The sequence below is a fragment of the Phalacrocorax carbo genome, chromosome 6 (assembly GCF_963921805.1).
Source record: "Phalacrocorax carbo chromosome 6, bPhaCar2.1, whole genome shotgun sequence".
In the NCBI taxonomy this organism is placed as follows: domain Eukaryota; kingdom Metazoa; phylum Chordata; class Aves; order Suliformes; family Phalacrocoracidae; genus Phalacrocorax; species Phalacrocorax carbo.
In genome coordinates, this window is record NC_087518.1 from 47,049,444 (window position 1) to 47,075,314 (window position 25,871).

Consider the following 25,871-nt stretch of genomic DNA (forward strand, 5'->3'; position numbering starts at 1 on the left):
GAATATCAAATGGATCTTTTTTTCTATCGACTAAATTGTTATTCTTAGTGTTCACTTGCATAGTTCAATAAAGTTACACTTTCCTAGGATTTAGAAAAGAACTGTTTTTACTGTTTTGGTGTCTTTTTGTTGGTGTATATTTTATGTACTGAATTTGCATAACTATGAGTATCCTTGTGGTTCAGAGGAGGAGCTGTTAGTATGGATCTGTAAAACAGTTGTTTTATTAACATCTTCACAGGGAAAAAACAGACAATAGCTGAATATGTAAATGAGCAGCTTGTGATGCTATAACTTGTCAAATAACTATTGATGCAGTAAAGCTGAGCAAACTGTTTCAGTGTGTGCATATACAGTAGGTATTTCTCTCCAAATTAATATTTGCATTTGAAATACATGTGTAGTGCAAATACATGAGAAGTATATAACAATTAATAATATTTTGTGTTTGATGTTTACATATTATGTGTTCTGCATTTTAATTCTTAATGTTATCTGCTTCTTTAAGCATCTTGAATTAGTGCTCCAAATGTATTGAGTCAAAGGGATTTATTACTTAGTTATTAAGGTTTGATAGGCATTTCTATCCTTGAAATAGGTTGGGTTTGGTCAGTAGTTAGCTGCAATTTTTTGAGGGTGCCATTTTGTTCTTCAAAATATCAGACCATTTTAAAACTCTTATGTCACCTCTGTGTATGCTTCTGCGTTGCAGTGATGAGAAAAACTTCAAAATAGGACACCGCTTTAATCCAACCAGCCAACTTTGATTGGTTTCATAGGCAACAAAAATGCTTCTCAGACTTTTTTGAAGCTCTTTCTCAATTCCTTGCATTCTTCTGTTCTCCCATTTGTGAACCATGGCTAACGTACTGTAATGCAGTTGGAATAAGGAAGAAAAGTCAGTTTCGTACTCTCTTCGACTGCTTTGCAATTCAAATGTAGTGTTAAATTAGAAATTACTAGAAAGTTTAGTGTTCATATCTGTAACTTGTTTACACTTTTAATTTCTAGAAATGTGCTATCCATGTTCTACTGCTGGTAAAATGATGACTTGTTGGGTAACCATTTTTTAGTTCTTTGCCCAGTTTAGTGATAAATGTCACTATTACAGAATAAATGTTAAAATACTCTACTGTATCATGAGGCTTATGGTGGTTTGGAGGAGTACAGTGTTGCAACAGTTGTTCTGTTATCTTAGGGAATGGAGTGAGATATGTGGAGCTGTGTTTATACAACACAAAATTAGCTGTATTCCCAAAATGCACTTTAAGATAGCTTATTTTTCTGGTTATTTTATAAAAAAATTAAGACCTTGTAGCATCATAAATTTAGGACCAATTCTGCCTTCCTGTCTGTGCGCACAGTTAGGATGTTGCTCCTGCAAAGCTGTGAGTGACTTCTGGGGGTGGTGTCCTGCTGCCCTCCTTGTAGAGGCGTCCCCAGAGCTTGAGGGTGGGAGAGGCAGGAGGAGAGGATGAGCTGTTCTCAGCAGCTGTTTGCCCTCAGACTTCTGTTTTGGGTTCTAGCTGGGAGTTGATGTCACTTTGTAGCTGTATTTAACTCCTTGACATCCTGCTCCCCTCTTCCTCCCCATGTGCTGCTTTGAAGGCAGCCCCTGGGGTCCGCGGCAGTCTGGCTTCTGTGGGAGCCGAGCCACCCCTCAGAAAGGGAGCCTAAGAAGCAGTGCAGAAGCAGGAGCCAGGCAGTCTTGTCAATGGCTTTTTTTCCCCGAGTGTTAATTGTGGTCACAAAAGTTAAGTGTTTCTGTAAAATAAACATCTTGGTATTATGCATTTTTTTTCACCATGTAGCTTCAATGTCAGGTTCACTCAGCAGACAAGTCAAAACAAGAATATTTTTTCTATCTGCTGTTACAGCAAGTCTCGGCCTGGGATATCAGAAAATCACAGTGTTCGTTCTGGTTAGCAGCTAATAGGAAACAATAAAGATTTAGGGTTCAGAATTTAATTGGCACTGAGGTTGACGCAGGAAGAACCACACACAGTTTACTCTTGTGAAGCTTTATTGATTCTTTTTTAAAAGGAAAGCTCTGATGAAAGTAAAAAGAGGCGTTTAATTTGCAAGTATTTCTACACAGTTTTTATTCTGAAATGCGCTTTTCTATCCCTCTATATGCCTGCACAGTAAACATGCCTTAAGATCTTCTGATTCAGAGACAGATACTGAAAAACAAAAGTGTAAGGCTGTCATTCCTACTGTTCAGTTTGTTCATTTGGATGATATTAGGGCTTTCGTACAAGTTAAATTTGCATCTTTCCCAGGGCTACTGTCTGATGTGTATTTGTAAGTATTTTTAAGATAATGTGACCCTCGCATATCCTCAAAATATCTCCATCCCAGATTTTTGTCTTTCAGTGACTTATTTCCAAGGATCAGATCAGGAATATTGCTCTTGAGGTGGGCATATGAGCAGAAGCTTTCTGTTTTTCTGACATAACCTGTATACCGTATACCAAAGTCTGGAAACAGGATCTTTTTGGTCACTGAGGCAAATGATATTTTGAATTTCAGTGAGTAACTGAGGATATTTCTTCAAGTATAGATTGATCCCATGGTTTCAGAGTCTGCACCAAGGTCAAAGATATGCAGCAGAATGAACTGCAGAGGCCTTTGAATGACTTCTGCTCCCATGGCTTCCTTGCAAACCATGATACTGAGTCCTCAGGGTATCATCACTGGCACAGCCACCAGAGATGGCCCTATATTCAATAGCTGGTACCTCAGTCTGTACTTTCAAAACAGTTTTGAAGATTCTGAAAAGGAGCAACCTATTTCCCTTTCAGTCTGATCAGTCCATTTTCTCCATAGCTTTGGTGATAGGTTACACACGTTTCTTCCAGTCAGGAATTATAATTTAAAATGCCTGTCTCTGTGACACCATTGCAAGCAGCTTTCTGCCATCCCTGGAACCTTTTTTCCTGCTGCTTTTCAGGAATTTGTTTTCACAAGACATCTGCAGGCAAGACACTCCTGGGTCTTCTAATCCATTGGGCTTTAATAATGAACCTTATGCCAAGGGAAGAGGATTTTGCAGAAACTTATTCCAAATATCTAAAATGAATACAAGATGGGAATACTTATCTTTAAAATAGGGGGTCTGAGTGCCTTTGTTTTCACATTCACGTGGAGAGTTTTGATGTTACTGAGCAAGTTTCTTTACTCGAGGAGGTCAGTTAATCTGTGTTTCCTAACCTGCCAGATTCCTGTCTGTCTTTTGCAGCTCATTTCTTGCCCAAGAACTGTCCTTGAGTGTGTGTGTGTGATGACTGCTATTCATGCCTGTGTCACTTAGAGACACAAAGCTACAAAATAAATTCACCAAATTTATTGTCAGCAGTCATGCCATCCATGTGAGGGGATGCATGGCTTTCTGTCCCTTTCCTGATGATTGGCAGGTAAGCGACAGCTCACTTGCCCAGGCAGGATCACAAGCTCTTTATAGAATGTTTCTCAGCAGCTGTTGATAGTCTGTATGCAGAAGCCTCACGTATCCCAGTGTCAAGGTGATGATAACACATAAACAAGGACGTTCAGAGTCTTGACTTCTCTATTGGAAAGCATTTGGTCTTTCAGAAAGGCCCATTACCTTGTGGTTCTTCTGCTTGACTGCCCAAAGATGATGTGCAGAGATGATTTGGAACATTTCTGACAACCAGGAGACCTTGGAGGATATCCTCAAAACTTCCCAGGCTGTGGTTACTCAAGGCTAATCATTTAGATCCAGAAACAACAAAAAAAGTGCTAATGAATCTATTCCAGACCTTACATCTCTTTAGAGGGCCTGTGATATACATTCTTGATCTGTTGGATGTGCCTCTAATTAATTTTCTTCCAAGTGTTCTCACATAAAACCATAAAAGAGGTGGTTATGGTTTCACTGTCTCGTTTGAAACAACTTTAGATGCAGGGTATACTCTCTCTGCAGGTGAACGACCATCAGCATATCCCAGTCCTTTCTTCAGGTTTCTGGTGTGTTCTTACTGGGCTGTAAGAGATTTGTCTTCCCCACCTCAAACCTATGGACCCCCGTGATGTATGTGGATACTTTCAGGGATCCAGGGTGCTTGCTTGTCTCCAGTAATGGATGTTCATTGTAACAGGCAGAAGTATTCCAGGAGCCAGCTGAATGACCTGGTTTTGGTAGAAGTCTAGGTCCTTGTCTTTCATGGAAACTTGTTCCCAAGGGATATTGGATTATTTCCTGGATTTCTGGAGTGCAGAGCTCTCAGGTACCTCTCAGCTAGCCAATGTCTCTGCCATCTCAGCCCGTTACCCATTAGTAGTAACAAGGAAAGTTACTGCTCGAAGTGGAACTTATCTGTTGCTGTCCTTTCCGGTCACAGGTTTCCTTTGCCATTGTTGCAGTAAGATTAAAAAATATTTTGAAGTGTGTGAGAAATAAAGACTCAGTGTAACTCTCTTCTTGTTATAACAGAATAATAAAGAAGACTGCGCAAGAGCAATTCATTACTCTCTTTCATGCGCTTAAAAGAAAAACAGCTGAAAATATTTCTTTGGGAGATACTGAAATACCTCATTAGATCTTTCTTTCTATTGGCTGTTGAGGTGATAATTCTGTAACAGGAACGAAAGTGAGGGTGAATTTTGCTTTGATTTATAGAAATGTGTTAATTTGAGCAGAACAGATCTTTTCTGATCTTAATATTTGTTATCTATGAGTATTGTTTTGTAATACATACTATCTAGTTTTATTTTAGAGAAAACCTAATTCTGAGGGGGACACTTAACTCTGTGCAACGTCGGAGGTATTTCTGGGGAAGTGAGTAGCTGAGATTTTGGCCATTTGTTGATGTCTCACAGAGGTCCTGAGAGGTTTCTAGGTTATCTTCCCAGTCAAAACATTCTTCCTAATAGAAGTTTCATTTGAATAACGTGGAAATTAGTGGGGAGTGAGAATGAATGGGCACATCCCTCATCTTCAAAAACTTAAAATGAAGTTCTGAAAAATGCTCTTTTCTAGGCAGCTTCTGTGACTTTTTTTTTTGTCAGCTTTTCTGTCATAAATGCAGTTCAAGCTTGTGAAGCAGCTTTTGGCAGGAGTGTGCCAGTATGCCTTTGATAAAAAGGTTAGATTCAGCAAAACAGGACTTCTTTTCTTCATAAAAGGTTTGCTGCTTGTAAAGAAAACGTCCTCATTGGAGAGGCTTCCAGATTATATTAATCGCCAAATTGTTCCGTGTACCAGTTTTATAGAGTTCACATTTATTGGTTTTTCTCATTTTCTGGTAACACTTTTCCTTCATCTTCCTGTGTCTGCAACTGCATAGTACTCAGACTTCAGGTTTTCCAGTATCGCTCTCAGCTTACTGTGTTTATTTTAACTGTCCCCAATATTTTTTTGTTATCTGATAACTTCTAATAGAGAACAGGAGTTGCAAATAACCCTTTATAGCCTACACAGAGAAAAACATGATTTTTGACAACTTGAACCTTACTAGGTTGCTTTCCCCTTCATCTTTTTGTATTCTACAAATACATACGGCTTATGTACACCTACCATGAGTTCAAGTGCTGACTTGTTTGGGGAAAGACTTAAAGAAATTAAAGAAAGAAAAGCCAAAGAGAATGCAGACTGGGGTTTTTGGTCAGGTTGCAGCTGCTCTTTTCAACACTAATCTGTTTTTTGAGGAAATACATTTTAAAATATTATTCATTAAAACAAAACAAATTTGTATGGCTTCTTTCAGTAAAGATAAGAATTTCTGTTCAGTGATTGCACCTTTGCCTGATTCATTTGTTAACTCAACAGAATTTCACCTCTGCTTTACTCACTGTCTTACTGTCTTTAACTTTTTAAAATCCTGATGAAGATCAATTTTCACCTTATCATGGAAGAGGAAGGCAGGTATAGTTGACAAATACGTGCAGATGTTAATGATAATGATTTTTATCCCTTATTCAGAAAACTCTTAATAATATTTTCACCTGTACTGCCACAGCTGCTGAAGTGCAATCTGTGTCACTAAAAAGAAATGAAAGAGGCATAGGTCTTTATATTTTTTAATGTATTTTTAGTTGCTACATTAAAAACCAAAAGCAAATCTAATATCTGATTTTTTAAATCTTGTTTACTTGGGGTTTTTTTGTTTGTTTTTTAAAAAACTATTTCATATTGACTTTGAATGGAAATGAAGATCTAGCTCTCCTAAGATGTGACAACTTCTGAAAGCTTTAAAATTGTTTCCAGTGAAATTGCGTTTGGGACCCAAGTACAGGGAAGCAGTGCTTTAAAACAGATTGCTTTATATTTCCCTCTACATGATGTAGAATAAGAATTATATAAATATTTGTACATGTCAAATATGTACTAAGTGAAAGATCTTTATCTTATTAAGTAAATGAGGGTTTTTTTTGGTGGAAGATTCCATAGTTAAAGATGTAAACCAGCAATTTCTTGCTTCTATAGCACAACATAGTTCAGAGCTGAGATTAGAGAAACCCTGTAGAGTGGCTAATACTCAAGGGCATCCCCAACTAGAAAAGTATGTGAATTTAGGCATGGGAGGAAGGAAGGATCTGCTTTAAATTTAGTGTAGGGTCACTGAGTCTTAATGATAGATTAAACAAGGGAGGTGGAATAATGAATAGGGGTATGCAATGTGTAGCACTAATACCAGAAGTCCGTAGTTTTCACTGGTTATTTAATGTCTTTTCCCATATGTTTCTGAATAGAGCAGGTTATGGCAGGGATGAGCTAAGGAATAGCTTTGTTAGTGAATTGTTAAATAGACTGAATTCTCTTTTTAAAAATGTATATTTATATAGGAGAGCTGCTTGTTAATAGTATAACCGAGCACCTTATATGCATGTACCTTAAATGTAGCAATATTAGTAACTATATTTGGAATTTATGTGTGTTTGTTGACATTCTTAAAATACGCTGTGCAGATTGTCTGCGTAATTTTCTTTTCCAATGTGAAACTAACAGCCATTACTTGGTTAAAGCAGAAGTGAATTTCAGATTCTTTTTGAATACTGCTGATGTAAAGAAAAACCCTGAAAGAAGTGATGATTTGGTAGACGTGAAAATGAAATGGAGGAACTACCAAGAAATGTTTTTGTTGGCTAACAGCTGAGTAAACCTTGTTTTATCATTTTTTAAACTTGAATTTAAAATAACATTAATATAATATCTATTAAAATTTAACCACATAATATATTAAATTCATACTTACAGTGACTGAGAAAGATATCACAGTTTACTTCAGTGTTGAGTTCCTGATGAGTTCTCACATGTAAGAGTCTGCCACTTGCCTGATACCAACAAGGTATCTGGCAAGGTAGTCAAGCAAGTCAACTCTTGAGTTATTAATGGGGTTTCTGGGTAACCCATGTTCTCTTTTGTGTGGTGAAGATATCAGCAAGCCTTTAGAGAAAATGCACTTCTCATGTAATTTTTCCTTTGGGTTACAGCTGTGGTTGCAAACGACGCTGGCAGATGCAGTACAAGTCACACTAAAAGCTTCACCCTGTTGTTGCAACAGTACAGCAGTATTGGTGAAATCAGTGTTTTCAGATCTGTGGCTCATCTTCATTTTTAGATGCATCTTGTTGGTTGGCACTGAGAATAAAAGGGCCGCAGAGAGACCCTACCCATCTCTCTTCTCTAAGCAGCAGGCTTGCTGTGATCTTTAAGTGTAGAAGTGGTGGGAAGAAATAGGTAAAACACTGAAGTTAGAGGACTATTAGAGGATTTCTCTACCTGTAAGTACTGCAGAACTCTCTGTACAATTGCGGTACTTTGCTTCACAAGATTCATAGATTAAACTACTTTTTAACATAATGTCTAAATTTGCAAATATTTTCTAATATTGACCATTTAAAGAAATTGAAAGGATTTTATATTGCTTCTAGTAGCAATAAAACATGGTCTCTCATTAAAGAGTATTTTACCAATTGTCTAGAAATGAGACAAGTAAAAACACATGACAAAATACAGATTTTGTGACGTTCCATTTATTAAACTAAAATTGATAGGCCTATCACTTAAAATAAGGATTGTCTCTGAAGCACATGTGGTTTATGCTTTTTCCAAGACTTTGAAACAATCAATTTTTACTCTGAAACATGTTTGGGTAGGAATGGAGGAAGATACTGTCCATCAATGAAATATGTTAAGGAGTGTATGTCTTTGTATCATAATCTGAGGTTTGCGAGGGGCGGTAGGATTTAGTCTCTCATTGGACCAAAGCGAAAAGAAATTTGAAAGAGGGAAAGGTGGGGTTTTTTTGTATGAATACAACTGTTACTCTTTACTATACTTGAATGTGATGAGAATGGGAAACCTAACTTCCATTCATCTCCTTATTAGTTCCTGAAATGACCATCTATTTTGCTATTTATTAATATGACTGATTACTTTTGAGACCCATGAAAATGCACAAGTAGGGAAGAGATGAAAGACCAATATATGTATTTATCATGCTTAGGCTGTTGCAGACTAGTTTCTTGTGAATGACGATGAGGGTTTTGTCTTCAAATAAATTTGTCTAAATTTTCTTTTGTTCAGAACATGACAGCTGTGAAAATGTAACAGATCTACTTCCCACTGCAGGAATCACATTGACTACCTCTTTCACTTAGAGTGATAATTCAAACCCTAGAAATAATCTTTAAGGTCCTTAAGGTCCTTATGAGTGGGGACCTGACTGTATCCAAAATATTTGCTATGCTGTAACTCATTAAGGCAACTAGTTCCTTAAAAAGGAAACAGCACAGCCAAAACAAGATACCGGAAAGCATAATACAGACTTCTTGCTGAAGAGTTCACACACTAATTCCTAACAAAGGAAGTAGAACAGATTGAGAGACAGGAGCTGCAAAATTACACTTGTTTGTGCAGGAGTCTGAATATGCCCATGTGATATGGACAAACTGGGATCAAGACTGTGCAACCGGCATGCAGATTTTTTCTTACTTCGTAACCTTTGTTCATGTTTTACCATTACCCAGTAGTGGCAGTAACTTCTGGCCCTGGCTCTGATAGGTCTGAGAGAAGTTTGGATGGACAGAAAGTGTATTTAGTAGTTTAAATCATGTTTTCATACCAATTTTAAATACTTTGGATCAAAGTTACTGGTCTTGGTCGTGCCCTTAACTTCATGATAAATGTCAAGTTATATTTTTCTCCAAGTTACTGATTTAATCACTGAGATGATTTATTAGGATTATCTGTTACGTCTTCTAAGCATGCAATCCATATGAAATTACTTGTCCCTTGACTTCTGATGACCTCTTTCATCAAGTTAGCCCAGATACAAACTCTTGCCCTCGTGCAGTCGTCTGTTGCATTTAGTAGATCAGCTGTTTCAACTACTTGTTTTCATATGGCTTTTTTCAGGTCCCAAGATCATCGAACTGGTCTTAATAATTATGATTTTCTAATTTGCAGTGTTTTTCTTATCAGTCTTTCATGGCTTCTTCCTAGAGGTGTCCTAATTCAGCTGGTATATCCTTTGTTAGATATAGGATATATAGCTTCAGCTCTGTTACAGCCTCATACACTGCTGCAGCAGAGTCCAAAATAATCCCTTGGATTTAATGTAATTTTCCTGTCATGCTTTGTGAAGCACTCTGAAATCTTCTGAAGGGTGGTAACTAGAAGTAACATTTTTTATAATGAAACTAAGGTCTCATTTTTCCTGCCAGATGGAGGATCTTGCATGAGTATTGGTGTCCAGAGTTTGTTTCACAATTTTTAAAGGGGTCTTAAACCGTTAATTTTAATGGAAAGAAAATGCCTGATGTTTGGCAATTTGTCAACAACTTAGGACATAAAAGCAGCTGGAATTGGGATGGTAGCATTAACAATCTGTTTTGGTAATTATCCTGGGTTTTTTTACAGCAAATAGATATCCTTTCTTGGAGGAACAATATTAAAAACTCTATTTACCCTTTATATTGCAGTTGAGTACTTTGTCAAAAGAGTAGTTGCCTCTTGGTAGTGATCTGGTAATAGATGACTTAGTAGCAGTCGCCTGTTGTCTTTCACAATGTGCATGAAGGTCAGTTAAAAGTTTCCACAGAGCAGTGCTTTTTCATTTAGGTTACTAATAAGTATATTTTCTCAGATGACCATTCCTACTGAATGGAAAAGCAAACTAGGACTTCAAAATGTCTCTTTTCTGTGTCAGTGCACTGTATGTAGAACAAAAAAAAAACTTCCAGTAGTACCATCAGTTTCACTTTTTTAGAAGTAGTCTTTAAGGCTTTGTAAAATTGTAATAATTTGTAAATTAATAAATAAATACATAAATGATAGATTTGTAAAATTGTTTTGGCAATAAGCCTTTGTTGTTTGATTTCTTTTAACCCTAATCACATTTTCCTTTCAATCTCTAATGTCACAGCTAGCTCATACTCTAATTATTTCCTACCCTATTTCAACCTCATGTTTGTGTGCTGCTAAAATGATATTTTTTTAAATGCTCATGTCTCTTGCCTCAATTTCTGAAGAATGTGTTTTCCCTTCTTCTGTAGGAATTTGTTTCTTCTTTTAACCTTCTATTAAAAAATTCAAAGGGTCATGTGGTTTTAAGTTCAGAGGGGATTATCACAATTAGGTCTCCTAGGCACTACAAGCAATGAATAATAATAATTATGTAGGCTGAACCTTTGCACAGTGCAGGCCATATAGCAGCAATCAGTAACTTCTGCATCAAGTTCAGAAGATTGTAACTTGCATTTAGCGATAACACTGTTCTAGAAGGGTAGCTAAATTTAGGTATTTATAGATGGAGATCAACAAAGAGGTTTTTTTATTCCATGGAATTAAAATGTGCATGTATGCTGGCAGAAAACTGAGGCATTGAGAAGTAAAACAAGATTTTAAAGATAGTGAAACAGTTGTGTATAAAATTTGAATATAGTGAGTAATATAATATAGTGAATATACTTAACATTTGCCACTTGCTGCAGCCCAGAAAAATGCCAGATCGAAAGCAGTGGCAAAAAGTAGTACCTGGTAGCTTGAAGAGAGCTCAGATTAATTCTCAAACCTCAAACCTTGTCTAGGCAAGAGACTGAGGTTGGGACAATATCTTGCTGAATCTTTGGGGGAACATCTCATGTGCTTGCAACATCTATCTTTTTAGATTATATTGTAGGTATAGATACATATTGCATGAGGCACTCAGAAGATCATGTGTCAAAAGGTTAAGTAAAGTTTAGTTGAAGCCTTGCTTTTATCTTCTGTTTCAAAATTTGCAGGTTTTAACCACGAAAATTTTCTAGTATTACCGAGTGGAAGATTTTATTATAGGTTGTGGGGTTAAGACACTAACTTGGCACAGACCCATTTAAAAAAGGTCAAATGACATCCAAGAAGGGTTGGTTTGAAAGAGATTTAAAATATGACGTCCAATGAATGAAATAGAGGATAATGATGTATTAGTAATTGTGAAGTCTATAAAAGCAATTGTTCTCAATGTTATTTTTATTGCTGAAAGGAAACTGCCGAATGCTTCTTTACATGCATTTACAAAATATAATGAATTTTAAATGTCATTGCATTTAGTTAATTTTTAAATCATCTGGTGATTCCTGAACTGGATGGGCTTCTGATAACTTCTAGTTAAGAAAAAGTTCCAAATTATTTGAATAAGTGTTGCAACTCAGAAATATAGTTGCTCAATGAGGCTATAAAGTGAGTAGCTAGTGTCTCTAAAGGTGCCTTTCTTTCAACTGTAGAGTGAGTAGACAGAACATATCCAACTGGCTTAGGAAAAAAACAGTTTATTTTTTAAATTTAGGACATTTAAAGTTTTCCAGTAGTATTTCACATGAGTAATTAGAACTATCTGTAGTCCTCAAGAATTTACATCAGTAAAAGGGAATTACCATTTTTGGTTTGGATTCGGTTTGATGACTCCCTACGATAGATATAAATCTGGGGAATGAGGCTATGAGTGCTTAGGGCTTGCTTAGCATTTCATGTGACTTAGTCTTCTTTGTTCAAACTCTTATCAGCAAAATGTCACAAAATCACACATTATTTTCCAGTATATTTGAATAGTTACATAATGAATTCAACAAGCTTTCTAATGAAGGTATTGGCGCAATATTTACTGAATACTGCAGTACAACACAACCCGTTTTTACGTTTACCAGTTTAAACTGGGCTTATTTTGGTTTGAACACTGTTCCATACACTCTAAAGTGAAAGTTGGATGTCGCAGTGGCTTTTCTGTACCTAAAATGTGTTTAATTGCAGGAAAGTGGTACATGAAAACTTAGCAGAAATTTTCTACTGATTTTTCATGTTGCAACTTGCTGATGAATTCTGCTTTGTATGTGGGTGATGTACAATGGACATTCGGGTTCTCTTAGGGTCCTTTAGGAGGGTTTGAAATTGCATATTGTTTTTAATTTCAAAATGAAACAGTCCTAATTACAGGGAAGAGAATACTATTTTCAGGAGGTATACAAGTTTTGGTGCTTTTATTTGTTTCACTTTTACTTGTCGTGATAGAATAAGCAAGTAATGTATTTCAGACATTGAATTAGAACCAATTATCTTAGCATTTAATGCATTTTTATTCTGCATTAAGCAAGACGAGGTTTCAAAGCTGTAGCCTACTAAAGGGGACAACTTAATAAATGCAGACCAGAATCTTCTCAGAGGTATTAAAAGCAGAAATAGTAACTTAAATGAAGAGCTGAGAAATAAAAAAATAGAGACTTTATTGTAGTAAAACACACATTTGAGTTCTTGTGTATTTCATAAAAGCACTGAATCACAACTGATTTTGGCTGGCAAGCTTGGGCAGGAGACGAGTTCTTTTGCATTCAGATTAGATCTTAAATATTTAGGTTGGAAGTGTATTTTTTTCCTCTACATTACAACAGAGTGAAATGAGTATATGTCCAAATGTAAACAGTTAATTTAGCATAGCGAGTCTTCCTTGGAGAGTTTCAGTGGTATGAAATTACTGAGAAGCAGATGCTGTTATTTAAAATTAGCCTGATTGTAACATCTTAATTCACCGATTGAAAGCATTCCATAGTTTAAACTGAAGTCAGCTGCTAGAAGGTGAGATTGCTTATCATTTGATGTCTTTAGATTTGCATTATTGTTTTTTAAGTAAAGCCAGCACTAAAATTAAAATTTACTGATGTAAATAACCTTAGTTCTTTATGTTGTTATATAGTTTATTTTATTGTGTATTGGAGATATAAAAAGGCAAACAAAATTGTGAGTGGAGCAGACTTACACCATTCCCCTCAAATGAATCTTGCATAAAGTGACCTGAGAGTTCTGGTCTGGGTGCTAATGTTAGTCGTGGTGTATACAGTACACTACTTGCTATATATTAATATATCCTATTTGTGGGTTGCTATCTAAAAGTTATTGCACATCTCACTTTTAAAAACAATGACCTTCAGTTTCTTGTTGACTGCAGATAGCCTTTTCCTGATAAAATGCAAAACACTTGTTCTCTGGTATGGGAAAATTTTAAATATGGATCACTTATTTTTTGTTTTTCATTTTCTCTCCTAACTTGTGTTGCTGTCCTGTGTCTTTACTATTACTATGGACCAAATCTATTGCAATGGGTAGTGGCATAGATGTTGATTCAGAAATTCTTTCTCTCTGGTTTTACGTCTCTGTATTTTTAGTAGTTCTTGTTAGTCCATAGTTAACTAAAACTACCCTTTCATCTGACCCATCTTTTTGTTCATAACTATTTATAACATCATTATCCTTTCAAATTAATCACTTTATCACCTTTGACACTCCTCTATGCTTAGAAACTTGGTAGAGCCTGTCCCTGCTTCCCATGTACTACTGCCAGATTCCTGATGCTCTTTGTGGTCTATTGGTGGAATTTTGTCTGGCAGAAATGTTAAAGGCTTTCCTCTGTAATCTTGAAGACTATCGCTTTAGCTGGTTCTGCCTCCTTTCTTTCCATCTTTCTTCACCAAAATGCTTTTGCTTACTTTGCATTTCTTTCTGTCATTGCCCCATCCATATTGTTGCTGTCTCCTGAAAATTTTGCTTACTTGTCTTGGCTTCCTCTCCGTTACAATGTCAAAGTCAAGATTCTCACTTTCTACCAGTGCCCCATGCAACCTTGCTCTGTCTGCATCTGATCTCATTTCCCCGCGTCCCCCCAACTCACATTCCACATTCCTCACAGTCCTCTGACTTTATTGCTCCTTTTGTCTGCCTTTCATGCACTCATTTTTGCACTGTCTTTCATGCTGCCTATGTGCCTGGAACAGTCTTTAGCATCTCAGCCAATTTACAGCTTTGCATAAATTATATTTAATAATAAGACTTACAAAAGTTCATTATCTACATTATTTCAATTAACTTTGTACCTGCATAAGCAGAAAACAGCCTGAGGGAAACTACTTTTAAACTTTGTTGTGATTTGTTGTGATTCAAAGATACAGATTCAGGCACGACAGTTCTTTGGTGATTCAGCATAAATTTAATTTTTTAACAGCTTGGTAGGTGTTGGGGTTTTTTTTTTTGACAGTAGATTTCAGATTTTTCTGACTGAGAGATAAGAAAATAGCTACTTATTCCTGCTAAGCGAAACCACCGGAAGGTCATGATCATCATCTCGTTACCTGGTACAAGCTTCTTCCCCTGTGATACATTTTACTTCATTTTATCCTGACTAATATGGATGTGGAATGGTTTTGAATGTTGGATTAACTTCATATCTACAAACAAAGTGTATCTTTCATGTTTAACCTTCCTTTTAAATCAACATACTCATCTGCTTGCAAAAAACAATGAAGGATAAGAAAGTAAGACTGTTTATATCTGGGAAGTTTTCTTAGTGTGTTGGCTATTTTGATGTACAGGTTTTCTTAAAGTATTAAAAGTTGTTTAGTATTTTAACCCCCTTCTAACACCAGTGAAAATGAGCTGAAGGGAAAACTTCGTGTGCTTCTCCAGCATCAGTGTATAACTGCAAGGGAGGGCGTTCTGCAGGAATTATACATAATTTTCCGAGTAATATTGGATCTGAAATACACGGGGTATTTTTTTTTTGGTTTAAATGCTTGCATTGATACTGTTCACAGCTGAGTTGTGGAACCAAATAGATGTGCCTTTAATTTGTTTTTAAATGATCTTGTATATTCTGGAGATTATAATCTGAAGGGTGGCTGCCATAGTAATGTGCCAGTCACCATGGCACCTGAACTTTATGAAGAGAAATTCTGGGCTGCACAAAGACAATGCCACCAATTAGTATTTCAAACTGATCAAAGGTGGGGGACCAAAAAGTTTGCCAATAAATGTAGCTCAGTGGCACTAGAAGCTAGAGTTTGGTTTACACAAATTTATAGAGACTTCAATCTTCCTATCGATACCATGTGAATTTATAAACAAAATCTTTAAAACAGACTTCATCCATTTACCATGCTAACTTTTTTCAGTTACATGAAGAGTATAGCTGTAGGTTTTCATTTCACAGGCCTAGTGAAGAAGTAGTTTATAGTTCTGCTTGATACGAATCTTTAGAACTTTTTGCTCGTTACAGAATTTTTAACTTTAACTGAAATTGTCAGTTAATGAAGAAAAGGGGTTTTCTGTACTTGATCAGTAAACATCCCTAGTCTCTAAATTTTTCTTAAAACTTTTGCAGTCTGCTTACTTAATGCTATTCTGATTATCAGACAAATGTAAGATTTAATAGTTATTTAAAAGCAAGCTTATTTTATCTTAAATAATTGATTGTGGCTTGTTGTTTGAAAGAGGACTACTTTGGCATGAATTCCAAATCCAGTTATGATCTTAACTCAAGCAGTTTGTTTAATCAAACATTACTCTAATAAGTCTTACATGGTCCCCTACCCGACCAGGCCTGTCTATAACAACTGGTTTATTCTGCGACGAGTTGCTCAACAGATGTCATTCTGGTAGAATAATGCAGCAGAATACTTGTGCGTTGGCTAAAATTACTTCAACTTTGATCACTTTTGTCCAGCACATCAGTCTGGCATTGTGCTTTATACCAACATAACACTTTACCCCGAGCATGCCTTTCAAGCTTAGAATAGCAGAGGAATGTTATTGAATTCAGTGCAGTTACAGATGAGTTAATGAAAGAAGGGAAATACTGTTTTTTTCATAATGCCTTTCTGTTGTACTTTGGAATTAAAAGGGAATTTGAGGAATGTGACTTCTGAGTTATTTATTTTTACTTCTGAAGGCTTTTTGAAAACAATATTATGTAGTTTATTGATTCCACATTTCTGTGAATGAGTTTCACTTGTTATTTGAAAATAGTTCATTTTAGAGTTTGATATTGTGAAAATAATATTATCAGACTTTTTTGATGTGTAATTGGTGAATAGTTATCTCACAGGGACAGTTTATCTCCATTTGATGCAAGAAAACTAAAATAGCAAGAACTGTATTCTTGCGATCACAGATCATTATTGCTACATTTTGATGGGCTGTTGGGGGGTCAGTACAGAGTAATGACATCTCTTTACCTTGATACTACTGTGAAACGAATACTGCACAGCAGGCTACCTTCTTGTTAAGAAGCAGTGAAGAAAGGCTGTTTGTTTTGAACAGTAGGAATGAGATCATATACCAAGTTCTTTAGAGTTCAGTCTTCCATAATTCCATTTTTCACAGATGCATGTGTGTATACATATGCATATGTGTGTATGTAAGAATACACCATGTACATGTGTATTTGAAATTATTTAAAGAAGTTGCTAATAATTAAGGTATATTTTGTATTTTTCAAAGCATGCCGACGTGCTTAAATACAAGAAGGCACTAGTATGAAGTGCACTTTATTTACTAAGTAGTACTTCAGTATTCTGTGTCTAAACCAAAACAGTGTTCTTGTTTTAGTTTTTTAAATTAAAATATAGTTTTAAATTTTTTAACCGAAACAGTTACCAGATTGGTCTCCCTTGCAAAGACTCCTGAACAAACCCAATATTAACATAAAGGTTATCAGTTGTACATGTAATTTACCAGTTTTACAAAAAAAAGGAAAGATATCTTAATGATTCTAAAACATACAGTGAATGTAGAGCTGAGCTGAAAATCCATCCCAAATACATGTTATGATACTGAAGTGTCCAGATAAGGAACCCACATGGTCTGACTTTCATCCTTTAGTGAGATGGAGACTCAAGAGTTGGAGCTAGTGTATCTTGCTGTTAGATAATAATTTGAAGCCATTATTTTCCTCTCATCTGTGCAGAATACTTTTATAAAGCTTTAAACTGATAGTATTGAAATTATCTGCATCGCCTATATATTAAATCTACCCAGAAATGGAAGAGTTCTTCACAGTTATTATTAAGGGGCACTTTATTAGTATGAAGTACTATTACCACCACTACTACTAAGAGTAGTGAGAATGAGCAACAATAATTGAATGGAAGATCGGAGAACTGGAAGTACAGTAAGGGCACTGTACTTTCTGTTTGCCCTCTAAATGCCCTGCATTTTGTCAGTCATGTTTATTCATTGGCAAACTCATGCAGCAGTGCCATGAGGAGTCTTTTGAAGAATGTTGCCCAAATCAACATTAGTGAGCAAGCATATGTGTGGAAATCCCTGCCTCCTCCCTCACCCCCCTTAGGTTATTTATAATTATTAGAACAGTTCTTTTACCATTTAATGGCTGCACATGTATCATTCATCCATGTATTAATGTGCTTGAACTCTGTGCAAAATTTAAAAGAAAGCATTTCTCTCTGAAGGTGATCCTGAGAAAAAGGGTTTTGGTGCTATTTCATTATGCAAACACATTTTTAGATAAATATCTACTGCCAGATGTTACATGTACATCCTGTACTAAAAATAAATGCCAAATTTTGAAGGAACATATGTACATTCCGTGTGTTTATGTTACCGTATTACCGTACCATGTAGTCAAAACTCAACTGTGCTTCTGTGATGAAGCTATGGCAAGTACAGATTAAGTTAGGGTCAGATTATATAAAGTGTCATTACAGTAGATTGATTTGTTTTATTGTACTATGTCCTTAAGAATGGCAGTTTAGAATCGCCTTTTATTAGTTTCATAAAGAGGAAACCTTTAAATATATGGATTATGTTAGTATTTCTCATTTTGACAAATATCAGTTTTTTCCTGTTTTTTTTTTTTTTTTAAATAATTTTTCTGTTCTGACAGAGAAAGTTGTTAGGTCAGGGTAAGTGTGCTAGACTGCACGCCAGGTAGAACATGCCAGCTTTTTTATCTGTGTTAATGTTTTTGAGGAAAGAGTTTTGTAAGTCTTGTATTTTGCAGCATTATTCCAATGTTTGAAGTTTTCAGCTCTTTCTTCTTTTCCCCTTCCTTTCCTCCTGACAACCATCATGTGAGATTATTAATGGTAGTGACTTGTATTTTAACAGCATGAGAAAAGAGTTGATGTAAAAATTAGTTTATTTGCGTTTTGTTAATATTTGAAATGGGCTGTCTTCATTGGAGATGTGCTTAATTTATATTTTCATGTTTAATACTATCACTTTCATTTTTTTTACCCCATATAAGAAACTCATGCAAGAATAGTTGGTTTTCTTATTGCGTTAGCATGAACCTAAAATTTTCAGGTGAAAACAGAGTATGTTAACTACCAAAACCTGTAACAGAATTTTTGTTATTACCTTTATTATTTACCTTTGTTATTATCTTCTGCTTCCCTTCAGTTTGATCATTACTTTGTAATACTTTTTACAGGGAAAATTCATATTGTAAATTGTTTTACACATTTATGATACTTCAGTAATAAAGTATCATTATTACATTAATTAATTAATTTCTAGATTATTTTTTTCTTTACAATAGTTTTGTTCAGTTGCTTTCGGCAGCACTGAAATTCAGCAGTACTGTATGTAAACGTGTGGAACAGACCGGAATCTTCAAATGTTGGAGGAACCTGTTGTACAAAAAGTAATTGGAAAAAAAAACCCGAAATAAAAAACTTGGGATTATGATGAAAAGAATACAATTTCCTTTCATGCTTTTTGTTAGTACAGGTTCTGAATGTGTTTTTTATTGTTGTTTTTGTTTTTTACTAGGTAAAGCGGAATGTGTATGACCTAACTAGTATCCCTGTCCGTCACCAGTTATGGGAAGGCTGGCCTCCTTCTGCCACAGATGACTCAGTAAGTACCTTTGGTTCTCATTTAATTTCTTCTTACAAATAGCTGATTCTACTTGGATTTTTGATCAGAATGGCCCAATAGCTTTTAGTGTCCCATGTGCAGTAATTTATCATTACACGTACTTCAGAGCTTTATCTTGGAGTATACAAATACTAAATTATTGGCTTCCTAAATCACATTTCCATGGAAATTATTCATGTCTATCAAATTCAGTGCATGTTTTAGATTAGAAGCAGGCGTGTTTCTAGACTGAAGCAAAGTTATGCAACATTGTGGAAGTTGAGGAGTTCTGTTGCAGTGATGGAACTTCAGGGAAAGAGTCCTGTTTTTCACATGTATTCTGAGTGCATATATAGGTATTTTCCTCAGTTGTGTCCATCAGATTACTGGTATTGTTAAGCCTGTGTCTGGCTTTAAGCAGGAGGTGTTCCTGTTGCAATCGGTGGAGAGCTTCACTTGCTTTTAAAGTATCTACTTTGGTTGTTGCTGGACCAGTAAGAATCTACGGACATTTGCAAGATTACGTTTTGAAATGGTAAATAATACAGTACAATATGTATTCAGTTTTCAGATGTATTTTGCAGGTTTTAGAATGACCATCATTTAGAAATGGAAGGAAATGTTGGTTGAGGTCAATATGTACCCTCAGTGACGGAATCAGCTAACTGTGAATTGCCTACAAATTCATGAAATTGTAGGACTTAACTGCAGAATTCCATTAAATATTGGACTTGCTTCCTTGCATGGTTGTCCCTACAGTGTGTTTTACAGCAGGCATTTCAGTTCTGCGCAGACAATTTTCTGCTGGTAGTGTGAAAAAGACGCCTAAAAGGCTGATATAATTATGTACTTATGTTGTTTATAGGTTTTGTGGCCTGAGAAAGATGTAGGGAAAAAATTATATTTTTATAAAATTCATGTAAATTAATTCAAATGTTTATAAAATTATTTTAAACTAGGGATTGAACCTGAGTATACCGAGTGACAATGGAATTGGGATTTGCTTTCTCTGTGTATTAGCATTATCTTCAATGCATTTCTTTCCTGTACATTTCTACTCTCTTCTTGTAAAGGGAGAATTGCTGTTTGTGTGATAAGACTTATAAGACTGCTGCTTTTTTGCTCTGTGTCAAGGATTTATGCCAATAAAAAAAAAAAAAAGGCAAAGACTGTCTGAATTTCTAATATTTCTATGATACTTGTAAAATATGTCTGTGGTAGTGTCCGCAGAAACAGCAGTTAAGTTTGAGGGAGATGGGTAAATCTATGTCCATGTATTCAAGAGCATATCTGAGACGATAGATGTAAGATCTGAAATAACAGCATGGTGTCATGTGGTAATTACAGTCTTTGAAATGTGGATCCATTTTAACATTTTATTAGTTTACATTAGCCCAAAAAAGAATTGGAAACTCAACACTTCTAATCCGTTTTCCCACAGCTGTTAGGTTTTCCCGTATTTTTTTCCCCCTTTCTTTTGAATAGGATACCTCACATATGTAAAACTCATAAATCTGTTTTAAGTCTGTTTTTACAAGTGACATTGTTGCAGGTGAATTTTTCCCCTTTTCATCTTTAATGAAATTGGTGAATGTTGAGTCATCTGCTCCAAAGCAGGAGAGTCCTCAAAGCTCGCTGCTCGAGTCTGGTGCAGCTGAGACTTGTCAGCTGTGTAAACAGATTTGAATGTGTTACCAACAAAAATATAATTAATTTCTGTCTAAAATTAGAGGCCATAGCTTACTATTTATAAAGATTTAATGTTAGCAATGATTATCTATGGCTTTGTGATCGGAACATTTTTTCCTTGCAGATTAGAAATATTCAGTAGTAATTACTTCAGCAATTAGTCATTATGTCTTTAGTTCAGAGACAAATTTTAAAACCACTTTTTCAGTTGTGAGTTTTTCATTGGCTGTATTGTATAGTATTCCACTGCAATTAAAGAGTTAAAGAAAGACTTGATTAAAATACTTTTTCATTCACATGTTATGCAGCATAAGAAATACTTTGTAATACCACAGGAGGTTTTTCACTGCAGTTCTCGTTAACCTTTGGCTTAGCAAACAGGACAACTAAATAGACTTCACATAATTGGATTCCTGTATCATCTTGAGGCTCTTATGAACCTGACAGACTACAGTCTTCTGACATTATCAGGAAATTTAGTGAAGTCAATAGTCATTTAAAACATTGTTGCTTCGTCTCCCTTCAGAGTTATGTTCTCTGCTTGTACTATCTAATGAAATATGGGATACTGTATGAATTGTCAATAACTCTTTCAGATCCTTTTGCACACTTTCACCAGGGAAATGGATATCAAAACCTCCACATGCAGGAGAATGTTTTCATGCTGAGACAGTTTGATTGTGGGAAACAAGGCGTACGTAGTCTGTGGAAATCTCATGTTCACCATTTGGCAAGGACATATTTTTAGCTTTCATTGTGCCTGGATAATTTTAATGCCTCAAATTATCTCTGTTCTGCTCATTAAAGTTCAAACAAAGTAAATGTAGGAGTTTTAAATAATTCTCTTTTTTAAACAAGTTTACTTAAGTAAAACTTTATATTAAAGTCTTAATTTATCTGGTTTCACGTATATAACATCAACTGATATAATGAAGTCTCAAAAATTATCCTCGAAAATTGAAAGATAAGTATAATTTCATTTAAATAGGCACAGTTTGTCCTTTATTTTTATGTTGGATATCGTAACTACCTTAACATTATTGAGCTTGTAAAATGAAAATGAAGCCAGCATAATTTACTAAAATTTCTGAAGTGTATTCCATTTCTCTTTGCTATATTGGCTGAACTTCTAAACTTCCACTGGTAATTATTGCTGTTGCTGAGTGGAATGAAAAACCTTCAGATACACATGTAAAAAAAAAAAAAATCTGAGAGCAGTGGTAGGTGGTGTTGTAGTTACAGTTTTTACACTGAAACATTGTGATTATAATTATGTAAGAAAAGATGACGTTTTGGATATTAGCTTTTACACATGCATGTTTGAGGTGAAACTTTTTCCCCCTTGGAGGTCTCTGGTTTTTATTTTAGCAGGATGAGTTTTTGTCCCTGGAGTTTCTGTTCATTTTGATAGCATAGAACAGCATCACCCAATTTGGGAAGGAGGAGAGAGGTTGGTTTTGTGCTGTGTTTGTTCTTGGTGTTTAAGCTAAAACTTTTTTCTTAATTAGTTCATTGTTTTAAGTCATTTCAGTGTAGCAATGAGAAATGCCTGCTTCTTCATATGTAATGATGGTGAGCTTGACAAAATGGAATATATTTCTGCACAAAAAAAGATGTAAATGAGGTTTGCAGGGGTAAAGGGGAGGGATACAAAAGCAGAGGATGAAGCGCCCAGTGTTGTAACTGTGCCCTCGCACACAGATCCTGTACAGAGGAACTCAGGATCCCTCCTCCCACCTACTGCCAGTAACACTTTGTTTCCCTAAACAGTGTGGTTGGTCAGGACCTCGTATCCTCATTTCAAGATGAGTAACTGTACTACTTTACTATATAGACAAGCCAGTGGATATTAGTTTAGTCAGAAGTAGGTCTACAAGTTACTTGGCTGCACTGAAGAGTCACATTTCAGATGTGACACGTGAGTAGCCACTAACATATTGAGGCTCTGCATCGTCCTCTGTGAATACGACCACCTTCAGTTCTGTGACGGCTGTAGCAGATGTGGTTGACGTTCCTTAGCTGAATTTAATAAAGACTTGTTATAAGCGTTTGAGAATTTTGATTATGTATGATCTAATTGTCATTACTGTTATATTTAGCTATTTCATTACTTAGGCACAGTCTGTCTGCACAGATAGAAATTAAGAATGCTGATAAATAGTGTTCTGGTACAAAGTCAAACTATTTATGACACTTTTTGGCTGATCTCCAGATTTTTGAAGAGGTTGACTATTAAGCATCTGAGTAATTAGTATTTGGGAGTATATATTTCCTTCCCTTTCCGGTCTTACAAAGGCTTTCTGAACAGAAAGTTTATTACCACATGCTGTCATTGTGATATGAAAACAAGTTGTGAGGTTTACATACACTGGCTCTTTAATTGTAATGGATGCCATGTGTGCATTTACTGGATGGTTTGGAATTTTCCCCATGGAATTGATATGACTAAAGAATGAGTAGTCCTGACAGAGAAAGTGTCTGTTAGTCAGAAACATAAAATTGACTATATTTAAATGAAAATACATAAATCATTAGAAAATACTAAACTAATTTTTTTTCTGTGTAAGAATATCATAACTATAATTTGGATTATCTGTAATGTTAATTACCTTGTGTGTTACTTTTCTTCTGTGGTTCTCATCAGAATTGCAGTGGAGTAGTAGAGCGGATCTGGCAGGATCCTTTTAATTTAGATACTTAGAAGAATACTTGCAGTCTGTTTTGTTATGTGGGTACAGCAATATGGTAAAGTTTCGATTTAACATTTATACTATAATCTCAGTTTAGTAGTGGATATCCTTAGGCAGCACCCAGTCTTGAAATTCATGGTAATCTATGATGCAGCACATTCATAATCATTATGAAACAGAAAAGCAACTGAGTAATTTAATAAACAGTTCCTAAATGTCTTTATTTTAGATAACCTTCTGACTTTGACTTATGGCTTGCTTAGATGTTTTTATGTGGATGAAAGTATGACGAATTATCATGTTCTTTCCCTAGAGTAAACAAGGAGGTTACGGAGGTTACAGTTGTTCCTCCACAATATTTTTTTAACCCCATTCCCTTGTCTGTTTTCTATTTATAAAAGTTAAGATAAAGTAATAGGAATTAATTTTGTTTATATAAAAATTTCCATGTCAGGGATAACCAGTTTTGTGTTATGTTTGTACTTTTTTATCACAATAAAATTTATTTAGGATTGTCTGGTTTCAAAATCTAAAATAATTCAGTTGAAGTGATCTACACCTATCATGTTGTTTTTGGGAAAGGTTTATTTCCTCAGTGCATGGTAACAAGTCTTACAGAAGTACAAGAAGTGCACACTGAAGAGCAAATCCCGTTGTATCATGTTAAATACACAAGTTGGTCTAGTAGCTATGTTTTAAAAAACAAAACAAACCAAACAAAAAAAACCCAACCTTTCATTTTTAAGCGTTCTTAACCATGTTGAGTCCTGATGGAACAAAAAGTTCGTCATATTCTGTTCACACTTCTGCTTCTTGTGGTCCAGTTTTAATGTTGCTTTTTTCAGTTGTTAGAGAATCCTGCAAATGAAACAAATGGAAAGTGTGCTCTTTGCTTCTGTTTGATGTAGGGGTATTTGGGATGGCAACAGCCATAATCTCAGAAATCTGGGAATAATAAGATCACCTGTTTTAGTTACCATAAAAAGGGTTCTAGTTTTAATAACTTATTTCATCCATAAATTTAAATGGTCAATAAAATAATATAATTTTGAGGCTGATCTCATGTTTCTTATGGGGAAGAGCAGCAAGATTGATTTGGACATACAGAGGTGCATTGGGAGTTGGTGAGGTGGTAACAGATTACAACAGTTTATTGCCACCAGTCAAATAGAAATTTCATCTTTGAGAGCAGGTGCTTATGTTAATCTCTTATCTTTTGGGGAAGGAAGAGACTTCCAAGAAGCATGTTTGGAGGGGAGTGCAGTTGACTTGACCGTATGTATAAGGTGATATTTTTGTAACCACAATTTGTCTAAACCATTGATAGTTTTGCTGAGACAGTCCTCCCATCTGAAAGTACAGAGCCTTTCTTTAGAAGAACAAGTCCACATGGAGCTTTTTTTAGTGTGTCATGGAGGGCTTAAGGAAAATTCCCATAAACAACGTACTAGATAAAAGGCAGGTAGCATATCCATATTCCTTTTCTATCCAAACCAGTGCTTTCTCTTGCTGTTCAGAATTGTGCCAAACCCAGAGTGTAATTAAAAGGACTCAGATTTCCTCATTAAATGTTTAGGGCTTTCATGCTGGTTTCAGCATATCCCAGGTTTACTCTGCTGTCCTCTCTTAACTGGTGACGATGCCTTGTGTTCTACAGGGAAGATTTTATAACTGTTACAAAAGCTTTACTGCTTTTAGAGAATACAGTCTCTGGCTTTATCTGAGATTCCAGTTGTTCTTTGTAATGAAGAATAACTGCTGTCACATTGATCATAATCTTTTTTTCTGGTAAGTTTTTACTGCTGCTTTACTAAAAAGGAAAAAAATCCAACTATGTTTGATTCATGTTTGAATATGGCTTGGGTTTTGTTGCCGGTTCTTGGGCATAGCCAAGCAGAGGAAGACAAGGATGTCCTTGCATTACTTGGCACACTCGCAGACTTGTGCTCATTCTGATTTCTTTGCTTATCTAAGGGAAGGCACGAGGCAAGGAAGGAAGGAAGGTGTTAACATACCTGATGTTAACATGCCTCCTGTGTCCCATGGATCTCCATGAAGTTCCTTGCCTTTCTGAGCCACAAAATTTGCCTGTTGTGCCCTGACCACTGGGTAGATATCTCTTCAAAGGCATGTGGTCTGCCCATTGCAGTTTGTTCTCTTCTGTGCTAAAAATAAATAGTATGGTAATGATTTAATTATTAGGATTCTAGTAAAGAATCAAATCAACTTATAAAAAAGCAATTTTGATTCTCTGAATTTTCAGGTTTCCTAGATGCATATTTGAAACTGCAGTGTATTAATTCTTTAAAGAAAAATAATATTTATTAGCAAGGTGTAAAAAGAGT

At 35.6% G+C, this 25,871-nt stretch overlaps 1 protein-coding gene across 3 annotated transcripts in view; it reads left to right on the forward strand.

The window, feature by feature from the left end:
• FAF1 (Fas associated factor 1) overlaps positions 1 to 25,871 on the forward strand; it is a 173,776-nt gene that overhangs the window by 66,330 nt on the left and 81,575 nt on the right. For all 3 annotated transcript variants that reach the window (XM_064455119.1, XM_064455118.1, XM_064455120.1), the window contains exon 8: positions 19,061 to 19,147. In XM_064455119.1, coding sequence (XP_064311189.1) covers positions 19,061 to 19,147 — 87 coding nt within the window. The remainder of the gene's footprint in view (positions 1 to 19,060; positions 19,148 to 25,871) is intronic.